Below are 11,614 nucleotides of genomic sequence, written 5' to 3' on the forward strand. Positions count from 1 at the left end.
AGGATTGAGTGGAGAATGTTAACACAAAGTGACTGTTAAGGACCTTATTCCAAGTTGTTTTTTTTTTTTTTTTTTTTTTATTATCACCCCTAAGTGAGAATAGGTGTTTTGTATACATCATGTCTTATTTAAATAACAGAACTGAATATTCCTTTACCAAGAGAAAGGGGACAAAAGAATCAGTTTAGAGCTAAAAGTTGCTGCTGAAAACTAGTTATTTTTTTAACATTTAAGTTTCTTAACCTTATTTTACACTAAACAACTTCATAACGTTGTCTGACTGACCAGTTGATTGTTGAATGGTAAATACAGGTAATGATTGTTGGTAGACATTTTTACATTAATCCTGAGTGGTCGTAATGTTTTAAACTATGGTACAAAACATAAATATTCACCTCTACCCTGTATCAAATTAAGGGATTAATAAATTATTTGGTGCAACTGACTGCATTGTCTTCATCTATTCTCTGTTCAGGCTTTGCAAATCTAAATGTAAACCTTGATGGTAATTTCTGTCTGCAAGACCGAAGGATAAATTCCCGCACACTGGCCAACTTCCAGAACAGAGTTTATTGCGACGTTTCGGTCATAGACCTTTTTCAAGCAACCCTAACCTAACCCTAACCCTGTCTGCAAGACCAAAATGCGATAATCCACACAGCCAGAGGAGAAAAAAAAGATTTATTTACACAAAGCTACAATGACAAATTTGATGTAGCAAGTATAGAAAAAAATGATAACGTCTCAAAGAGATAGAAGTGTACACAGTCAATGATCTCCTGCGTTTCCATTTTTCTTTGATTCTTCTCTTGAGATTTGTGTGGAATAAATAGAGGGCTGAATTCGCCTACCCCTGGGGATGCACAAACCTGTGCATTGCTAGTGCTGGTCCCAAACCCCAATAAAATGGGGAGGGCCGCGTCAGGAAAGGCCATCCAACATAAAACCTATTCCAAATGAAACGTGGATCATAAAGGGATCCAGACGATCCGCTGTGGTGCCCCAGGGGAAGGAGAAATAGAAGGTGGAAGAAACATGACCGTTTATCACTAAAAACCACACAGATAGCATTTATTAACAAAACATCTTAACTCATAGTTTTTGAAAATGGAATATGTTATGTAAAATATGCATGAGCTATTTTGTGTGTCCTGTGGAGACACAAAATAGTCCCCACAAAAAATAAAATGATATAAAAGTTGAAATATGCAATTGTAGAAATATTTGATTTTTTTTTTTTTTTTTTTAAAGTGAAGGGTCTTTCTTTTCTGTACAGAGGACGCAGACTTGGTCTACTTTCTATTGGCTGTCGCTGTGCCAATCACACAGTCGTTAACCTGCAACATAAAAACAAAACAAAACATACCATTAGAGTACAAAGTACTAACAAATATCGTTAAAGAGAAATCCAACCGTAGCTACCTCTTCCTGTTACACATTATTCTGTCATGTTCAGTATGTTCCATTCCCTTTCTGTTTTATGCTCTTTTTTTCTTACTATGATACTGAATCTAAAGAGTTTCACCCCGATACATAAACTGATTTATGAGGCAGGTTTCTCTACAAGACCATACTATCTTGTTCAAGAGGCCATCTGGATCACCTGTCCCTCTAAAAATCTGCACCCCCCCCACCGGTTTTACAATATAAGACAAACAACTTAATGACTAGGAAGCCACTCACCTTGCTGGCAAATCTCAGGGAGTTGAGGGTTTCCCCAAAGCTGTCTGGTTCAGGGGAGATGTTCACAAACATCAGGCTGGAGAGAGACAGTAAAAATAAAAAGATTAGCAGCCATGGCTGAGTTCTTCAATATAGCCACCTCTAACAGAGCTTATAAGAACAAAATCTCACAGTAAGAGGGAATTCTTGCACTAAAATGTTAACTAAAGCAGTGTAAAACTTCGCTGTAGTTTTTTTTTTTTTTTTTTTTTTTTTTTTTTAAATAAATCATTCCAGCCAACTTTCACAGGTACCCAGCCATCATTTGAAAACTGGATTACTTAGCTGCTACAAGTCAAGATAGCAGTTAAACACTGGGTTGTACCAGTTTCCTGGGCAAATGCCATTTCTGATATTGGTACATATTTACAAGGTTTTTTTTTTTTTTCTTCCAAATGAAAGCTAAGGACACTAAATTTTATATAGATTCTAAATATCATGATTATAATATTAATACAGTTACGTAAGAGAAGTGTGTGTCTTGGATTAGGCTGAGGGTTACTGGAGCGGGCTACTCGTATATTGTTTGCTGATGGTGCACTCACGTTTTGCTGTTCCCTCCTAGGCAGCCCTGTAACAGGTAAGTGAGCTTTGAGTTTCTGTAGGGAATGTAGTTCTCCTGGAAAACAAACACAACAACAGTTTACATCTGAACCATATCACTTTTTCCCAAACACAAGCTGATCTGGGGAAAAACAAAACAAAAAAAGCCCCTTTTAAAATCTATATGACATGCCCACATGAAAATCTGATCCTCTGAGACATCTAAACTTAAAGAGGCAGCAGACATTCTGAAGTCAGATTTGGTTTTCATGTGCGCTCCTGTTGACTGACCTTGTTGGCCAGAGCAGTGATGACAATGCCCAGGTTGGAGAGCGAGCTGTTGATGGCAGTCATTTCTTTAAAGCGCTCCCCCTGTGACTGGCTCTTCAGCATTCGCTCACTACCGGCCAGGTCCACCAGACACAGAGTGGCTGTTCACAAATGGAGAGACAGAGGGGGTCAGAACAGATGTTCATTAGGAAGGAGTGGCAGGAGCAACAAAAACTTCAAACTATAGTAAGAAATATGGAGAACGTCCATCAGTTTTGAAGAAGAGAATATTTTTACTCCCTAATCAAGCTGGTAATAGGATCAATCACTGAATGTCAGTACTTTTTATGCTTTGGCACTGTAGGACACATGTTATCATACCAATATAGCACTTTGGGATTGAAGCTGAATGTTGGGTCATGTGGAATGGATCTTTCCTTACTTAAAGATTGCATGTCAGATGAACCCGTGAGCATGAATGGAACTTCTAACCATGGTACTCAGATGTCATGATATGGTTAATGGTTGCTCAGCCGCTGCACATACGGGATTATACTCACACTTGCAGTTGATGTCCCTGCCAGCGTTTCCTCCCTCTATGGCCAGCTGGAAAACTGAGTGGGAGCGAGAGGAGCGGTCGTTGAGGTTGGTCTGGGCCGTGGAGCGATTCTGCTTGGCCAGTGCGATTAAATTAAGAACCTGGCAAGAAGAGAGGAGTAGCTGGGGTTATATCAGAGCATGACCTTGCATAATATGCTGATTTAAAACTTTGCTGTCAATAAGTGGAATCTTAACTATGGGGTTATAATAATGTTTTTACACACCCCAACCTGGGTCCCCCCCACAAAAAACACAAAAAACACAGATGCATATGTCGTACCTGATCCTCAGAGCAGACCTTCTGGTAAGTTAGGTTAGTGACGGTAACGTCATTGTTGGCCAGCTTGCGGATCTCATGCTCCGGTCTTTTGTTGGCCTTGCCGGTGTAGAGAAGGTCTCGCAGGGTTTCATTATATATTTCAACAAAGCTTGCCGTGAAGGTGAACTGAGATCAAACAGAGACAATGTCAAAAGATACCAAAAATGTTTTTACACATTTGTTTACTCATACCTTCTCATTGAAAAACTAACCTGCCAGCCTTGCTCTTCCAGCCTCTTTGCAGTCTTGAACATCTGCTGCACGGCCCTGGGAATGACGCCCATAGTCTCCTCAGTGTCATCCCCCTCCATCGTGAACGTCTTACCACTTCCTGTTTGCCCATAGGCGAAGCAGCAGACGTTATAGCCATCCAGTGCCGACTGCACCAGCAAGGAGATCTCATCAAAAACCTGAGAACACAGTAGCAAAACCTCCAGTCACCTGATTTTAACTGTAGAGGGCATATCTATGGATATATCCACTGTGTCACAGTGGATAGAGACTGGCTTCATATGATCAAGATTAATTTTGGCTGGCAGTTCAGTCAGTTGCTTATCAATTCTAATTGCAGTTAATCTCAACATATGTAGTCAGTGGATGGGGCAATCTTAAAATAAAAAAAATAAATAAACGCACACATTAAAAGGAGACCATTTTCAGGTGCAGAATAGGGAAAAAAGGTTAGTTTGTTTACGTATTTAGAGAAAATCTGAAGTTCTTGTTTCTTGGTAGATTTACTGAATGTTTCAGCACCCTGGTTGTGCCTCTCCAGGTTTATTGATAAAAACAGGCCAGATCTTTCAATATTTTTAATTTAAAATAATCTGCTTGCTCAATGATATAAAGTGATTTGACCCCAACACTGATGGATATACTGAGTTTGCCTTTGATGAAGACCAGAGCAAACATGGTCAGCATCTACTGTGACAACACACACACACACACACACACACACACACACACACACACACACACACACACACACACACACACACACAATGTCGAAACTTGATATGATGCACTGCTGCAACACGGCTTGAGACAGTCCCGAGACACACTTGCTAAAACACGGAACCTCAGGTTGGCAATGTGTCCTGGCCCTAATTGTTCACCAGGAGAACATAGTAAAATAGGCAAGGTTTTCACGTGTGTGCATGTTGTGTACCTCCTGCTGGGAAGCTTTTGGGCCAAACACCCGGTCAAAACTGAAGTTATAGCTCTTCTGTGTGTCTCCGGCTCGGCCTACATGAGACTGAGGGGAAAAGAGAAGATGGATTCAGTTTTGATTCCACATCGATGATTCTTGCAAGAAACAATGAAACATTCTTTCAGTAACAGCTTTGGTTACAGTTAAGGGCACATTAGTCTTTTTTGCACATGAATACCATAAAATTGTTACATTTACTGGCAAAGGTAGCACTTTCTGCTATTTCATCACAATGTTACCATTAGATGAACACTGCAGTTTATTGTCCTGCAAGGAAACTATCTGGGCTGCTGGTATGCTCCTCACCTCCTCAGTTTTAGCCAGCGCCAGCATCTTGTTGTCGTTGGTAGAAAGTTGGATGTGTTCACTGAGGCCTCCATCCACTAGCGGGCGCACTCTACAAAAGACCCTGATGTTTCCCTGCAGGTGAACAAGGGGGTGATGGACAAAGACATAAATCAGAGAGACAGAATACAGCATCTTGTTTGTAGCACAAAGAATGGAGAGAACAATTTACAAAAAAAAGGTGGCCTAAAGTGCATGTAAAACAATGTAACACATAAAAAATACACCAATTTTCAAGTTTCCTCCAGGACATTGAGCACGTTTACATGCACACCTTATTCCTGTATTAACCAGAATATTCGCAATATTCTGGTTGTGCAGGTGTCATGTAAACACGCACCGAACCCGATTAAGGTCATATTCCGGTTGGAGAGAATTCCGAATAAGACCCCTGGCATATGCCTGTTCCAGCTGGAATACTGTGGCATGTAAACACCTTAGTCGGAAAACTCCCCAAACCGGAATATTCAGTCACGACTGCGCATGCTCGACTCACAAGGAATTCTGTGGCGTCTTTGTTGCTATGGTTACTGCAAGCGGGGAAAACGGCATGGCAAACAGCAGCAAGAGCCAGGAGACTGCAGTCCGCCTTCAGCTAATGAAAGACTTAAATATCATAGAGTATATCGATGGGAGAAAACATAGAACTAGCGACAGAAGAAGAAGACGTTGAGGAAGACTTCTTCATCTGTTTTTCCGGCAGACCTGACGCCTATACGCGTATTGCTGCCCCCCGTGGCTGAGTGTTGCATTACATAAGAGAGTGGAATACGCCGAAACACGGGAACATGCCAAGTAGCATGTAAACGGAATATTCCAGTTGCCGCGGCGCAGTTACCTTAGCTGGAATATTGACCCGAACCGGAATATGGTGTGCATGTAAACGTAGTCAAAGCCTTTAAAAAGGCCTCATGTTAAATGTTTTTTTTACACACATACATTAAACTACTGACAAGCTTTGTAGTTGTTTTTCCTCCACGTAGAACTGGGTTTTCAAATGCCTAACGTTGTATTGGCTTCAAACTTGGCATAATTCATATCAACTCTTTTCACTATTTCAGTGCAGTTATCTAAAACAGGACTGAACGATATGACAAAATAAATTTAAAAATTACAAATAAGTCATATTTAGTGGCTACTTTTAATATCTTAAGAAAACAGAATGCTTATCATTATCATTATTCTAATCTCCTGCGGCCTACCTACCAAAATAATAGTGTGACTGAGCATGCAACCAGACTGTTATATTCATGTAATGAAATCCTGTTTTAAAACTGACATTTTATTGAAATTTTATAGTTATATTGAGGAAAAATATATTGTGATATTTTTATTGCACAGCCCTAATTTGACTCCCAAATCTAAGTACTATTATGTTTTAGTTTCAGGTCTCATATCTCGTATAAAACTAGACTTAGAACTCACCTTGAGTTCCTGAATGGTATTGTGGAGCTGTCTGCGCTCCATCTCGCCTGCATGAATGTCGTCTTTCTGCTGTGCCACTGTTTCCATCAGTGACCGAACCTGCTCTTCACTGTCTCTGAGGCTTGTCTGCAGGCGAGCTACAGTGGATTCCTGCACCGACAGCTTCATCTGTAGTGGAGAGGAAATGGAGACAAAAAAAAAAAAAAAAAAAAAAAAAAAACACACCAAATGTTATTTTGTCCCAAATCCACATAATGTGTAATAAAAATGGATCTCCGACCGGACAACCATTTGTGTTTACTTTATGTCTGATCCTTGAAAGTTGGTCCTAGCGGGTTACATGATGCATTTCCACTGGTCAACTCAGTGGCAACAACGACCATATATCAACCTTAGTTTCTGCACTTGTAATAGCTGTAGAACAAGAACCGCTTGAAAACAGATCTGCTCCAGCCACATAAAAGTAAGTTTGCATACTATATTGCAAGTATTTTCCCAACACAGTATTAATGTGAGGCAAGAGAAAAGTGTTTTGGTTGGTTCTAATTTCAATCAGATAACCTGCCACCTGCTCAAAGTGCTGCCAAGAGGTTATTACTGCTTTTTTCATTTTCTATGGAGCTGCTTATGACTAGCATGTATGGGGCTAATCTGATCACAAACCTTTCAACATGTGGACATTATCAACCACACTCAATACTTCTGTGTCCTGAAAACTGTCAATTCTATGACCAAGAATGTCAAGAGTAGATAGTGGCCCTGTATAACTCAACAGGTGGACTATGGCACCAACATTATTCTGGTATATTGGATTTAAGTGTCCACCACATGGCATATAAAATGTGAAGATACCAGCCATGACCAGAATTCAGACGTTCTTAACCAGGGTTTGATTGCTGGCTATTTTACCTTGAGAGTCTGGAGCTCTACCTCCTGGCTCTCTCGAAGAGTCTCCATGACTGTGAACTTGGCCTTTAGGTTGGCCAGGTCCCTCTGGATGGTGTTCTTGTCACTGATGGTTTTCTCCAATTCATCTTGGACTGCCAATAAAGTCTGCTGGTTCTTTTCATAATCACTAAACCCACAAAAAGACGGCACATACATTGGATGTGCAACAAATTTGCATGACTACAGCACAATTCCAGCAATGACACATCAATTAAATGCAAGTTTACAAAGTTTTATTTTGTTGTTGTTTGTCTGTCCAGCATGTTTCTATGTTAAAATGATACTGCGTGTCACATCTTAACAGCATTATCTATCAAACTAGTCACACTACGACGACCACAACATTCAGCTATGGTACCTGAGCTGGGCCCTTAGCCGCTGGAGTTCCTGCTCCATTTCCGCCGCTCTCAGTTGCTTTTGAGCCATGGAGCCCTTCAGCTGCTCATTCTCCAAGCTGGCCGATTTAAGTTTACCCTGGTAGTTTGCAATTTTGCCCTCCATATCACTGACTTTGCCCTTAAGGTCCCAGGCATGCCGTCGAGTACCCCCGCCTCCACCTGTGAATCACATTACCACCAATCATTTGGCATTGAAAGTTAGTTTGACATACAGCAGTTCAGACCTTCCTGCAATCTATTTGCCAGGGTGGTGTATTTACAAACCATCCCGCAAACAGATATATTAGCTTAAAGGGTAAATCCACTATTTTTAAACCTGGAACTTATTTTTCCATAATTTGGGGACCAAATGACTAATAAGGCCTACATGTTTTAGAAATGGTCTAACAATGAAGGTGATCACTTCAGCCGGCAGTCAAGACTGCAATATAAACTTTGGGGGCATTTGGAAAAGTCAAAGACATATGTCTACTAAAAGCACTTGTGGAAGTAGTAAAAGGATGTTAGAACAGGGGCTGTAAGAAGTGAAATGTAAACAAAATCATATGTTTGTAGGGATCCTTCCCATAATGTTGCCAGACACAAACAAACAAACAAAAAAACAAAACAAATGCAACCTTCAAATTATTTGTTATTTGTCAGAGACGATCAGCAGGTAAGCAGTTGTTTAAAGTTGCCTCGAGTACAACCATAAATGTACTTAAGAGTAATTATTTTAATTTAGTAAAGATGTGAGTGAACAAAAGTCTCACCTGCTTTTGGGACAGCACCTCCCTTTGGCACAGTTGAAGCAGTAGCCTGCTTCAGGACACCTGAGGGTATGAAAATCTGGGTTTTATTTATTTATTTATTTGTGTGTATGTGTGTGTATGTATGTATGTATTCCGCTGCAGAAATAACATTCATATTATATCATGCATCCTTATGCTGTGATGGTAAATCCTCCAAAATTTTGTGAAGCGTACACCTGAAATGCTTGGGGGTAGAAAAGCATCCCAGCTTACACACACTCTACTATTGTCTGTCATCTCACCTCTGGAAGGACCCGCAGCAACAGTTGCAGCTCCCGCAACTCGAACCGACTTAGCTGTGAAGGCACATAGAACGAGAGGATATGGAAGATTTTGCTGATTATCCAACCAAAACAAACAAACAAACAAACAAAAAAAGACTGCATTGGAAATCAGAACATCTGACTTGTTTAATACTAGGCGTGTGACTCTTTGGTCTAACGGAGATTCAATTAAATTGATGATTCACTAGTTCAATTTATAACTCTTGTAGAATTATTCATTTTGAGTTTGTAAGCCACAATTCTAGTTAACTATTTGATTCAGTACGTTTAGACAATTTTATATCCCTTAAATAAACATGTGCAGGACTATCAATTTTCTTCTCAATTCTGGAGAAAAAAAAGTCAGTTCACAGTATGTCATATGGATTAAGGCCTAAGTCCAAGTTCATTCTCTTGCTTTTTTTTCTTATCAGATCAATGCAGTTGAATCAACAGATTTTATAATCAATCCTGTGTTAATTGTAAATATCATCCTGTGTAATTAGTATTTTCAGCACATGATATTGATATTTCTACACAAGCACTGACAAGATAAATCCCTGTATATTTTCTGAATCTAGGCAAAAATGTAATGCTGAAATGTAGGTTTTAACCTGCAACTTACCAGCAGGAGCCCTGGTAGTTGCAACAGGAGGCCTCCTATTGCCAATAATGGTTGCTGCTGCTTTTGGCTTGGTCGGCTCTGGCTCCTTCCGCATCTTTTTCTGCAAGAACAGCAAGCACATGAGCATAAACCAACAACACTGCTGTAACTTATTGAGTTACTTATGACACTAAATTGGAGGGCCCATCATGGAAAGACTGTCCTCCAGCCATAGTTCTATGACATACTATGACAAGATGACAAGACAAGAATATGTTTCACATTGCACACATTACCTTGGCTGTGACCCTAGTTTAGTAATAACATAACTCTCCACTGGGTGCTCACTAAATTACCAGGAATTCATGTACAAGATAACTTATTAGATTAGATCATAATTGTCTTGCATCTTAAGACACTGTTCAGACAGCCAGGATGCACATAAAATAACAGCTTTAACACGGTCAGTAGGCCAGAGCCTTGTCCTTTGACACCAGTAACTTATCTAACTTTACATTACACTTTTACATGCATTGACGTAGCACGAAAATTAGCTGACGTTGTTTTCCGGGGTAACCTGCTACAGCAGTACCAGCCGAGCTAAACAACAGTAAATAGTGCAAGTTTCAGATTAAAAACACCCCTGGAAAAGATGCCCCAGCAATGATTGTATATAACACCTAGCAAATAGGAAAAGAACTAAAGAGAGGTTTTCTAAAGGGAAAAAATTACGGTATACATACAAACAAATCTGAATATTAATCACAAACCTGAGCAGGTTGACAATCATGATTCTCCAAGCTGTTGCTAGCAGTCAGTACTCTCTTGCTCGACATGACTGGCAAGCGGGATACGCTGTTCTGTTGTGGGGGAAAGATGTGATCAGAACAAAATATCAGAAAGAAAAAAACAGCTCCAGCATTCACGTTGACATCTCCAGCCACATCTCTGTCAGGCATAAGGTCAGTCTCCCATTCTTTGAATGGAGAAGCTCTTTACAGGGTGATTTAGTGATTTAGTGACATCAAAGAGATATATGAACTAGCACTGGATATAGGTACATATATACAGATATGGGTTGTGATTCCCTGTGTATATATGGTGTATAGGTACACTTTTTAAATGTATACTACATTTCTTGATCCTGTGCTTATTGTTGTAATATTTTGTGGGAATAATGCACATATTTACACACAATCTACACTTTTTTTTTTTTTTTTTTTTACACAAATGGCACATATTTTTCTATATATTTTCTTGTATTTTTTCTATTTCTTAGCATTTGACGCCAATTCTTCTCTAGGGAATTTCAGCAAATGCAACTGACTCAGTTCCCCATAGGGGTTCAGTAAAGTTAGTTGGCGATAGCTGTTGAGCTACTTAATATTTTGTGACACCGTTTCAAGCGACACAAACATCGCTGCCATGTTTGTTTGTATTTCAGTTCGTGCAGGTCAGTACTCACCTCTTTAGCGTTACTCATTGGATTTTCCTCTGAAATTACACAAACGAGAAAAAAAACACCAACAATGAGCACAAGTAGCTGTTTCTTCAAACATGAGTTTGATCATGAACATATTCCACTAGCTTACCTGCAAGCTGGTTAGCTGTAGCATAGCTAGCAGGCTAGGATAACTGTTAACTATCGAATAATGGATAATCATGCATCGCAAACATTATCTGATGTTTACGCTAAAGTATGAAGTGTTATGGCAAAATGCAGTCGTTAGCAAATCATTCGTTTTTTAACACTGAAATCTACAAAATAGCTAATTTATTATTATTTTTAAATTACCGTAGGAGAAACCGTGTCCCAAACTCTCTCTCTCCACCGTCTCCAGCCGTTTGAATTTGAAATTGAACTGTTTTGGTGGGCACTTCGAATACGCTGCCCTGATTGGTTGCGCCAGCCTAAATCCAGCCCCCCCGTGCGTGTACGCGGTGCAAAAACATTTTTCCTAGCATGGCGAAGTTATTTTACTGTTCATTTTGTCTTATCGTTTGAGGTGATGTTTAAGTGGCGGTCGTTCTTTTTATACATCCATGGTTAAGGTTAGGGTTAGGCATAAATTGGCTATGGCTGCGGTTAGGAAATTGCTGTAGAGAATGAAGGTAAATCAATTAGGTCATGACTTCGCCATCCTAGGGAAAAATATTCAATACACGTCATGGGAAGATA

At 39.8% G+C, this 11,614-nt stretch overlaps 3 protein-coding genes across 4 annotated transcripts in view; all 3 read right to left on the reverse strand.

Annotated features, from left to right (window-relative positions):
* LOC115368084 (uncharacterized) overlaps positions 1 to 11,614 on the reverse strand; it is a 447,723-nt gene that overhangs the window by 157,698 nt on the left and 278,411 nt on the right. The gene's annotated exons all lie outside the window — the stretch shown is intronic.
* The window catches only part of LOC115368090 (class I histocompatibility antigen, F10 alpha chain-like), a 410,352-nt gene that overhangs the window by 63,281 nt on the left and 335,457 nt on the right, over positions 1 to 11,614 (reverse strand). The gene's annotated exons all lie outside the window — the stretch shown is intronic.
* LOC115368092 (carboxy-terminal kinesin 2-like) lies at positions 663 to 11,316 on the reverse strand. 2 transcript variants are annotated; one of them, XM_030064078.1, is made up of 18 exons: positions 11,231 to 11,316; positions 10,901 to 10,929; positions 10,206 to 10,295; positions 9,457 to 9,556; positions 8,811 to 8,864; positions 8,530 to 8,589; positions 7,738 to 7,936; positions 7,341 to 7,506; positions 6,432 to 6,599; positions 4,968 to 5,081; positions 4,620 to 4,706; positions 3,667 to 3,864; positions 3,416 to 3,580; positions 3,096 to 3,234; positions 2,557 to 2,696; positions 2,268 to 2,341; positions 1,684 to 1,759; positions 663 to 1,337 (listed from the first exon to the last, which is right to left on the reverse strand). In XM_030064078.1, exons 2-18 carry the CDS (start codon positions 10,916 to 10,918, stop codon positions 1,293 to 1,295), a joined length of 1,893 nt encoding a protein of 630 aa, XP_029919938.1. In that variant the 5' UTR covers positions 10,919 to 10,929; positions 11,231 to 11,316; the 3' UTR covers positions 663 to 1,292. The 2 variants fall into 2 exon arrangements, with proteins under 2 accessions (XP_029919938.1, XP_029919939.1); XM_030064079.1 differs by lacking the exon at positions 11,231 to 11,316 and adding an exon at positions 11,028 to 11,209.

The sequence above is a fragment of the Myripristis murdjan genome, chromosome 11, assembly GCF_902150065.1.
Source record: "Myripristis murdjan chromosome 11, fMyrMur1.1, whole genome shotgun sequence".
In the NCBI taxonomy this organism is placed as follows: Eukaryota; Metazoa; Chordata; class Actinopteri; order Holocentriformes; family Holocentridae; genus Myripristis; species Myripristis murdjan.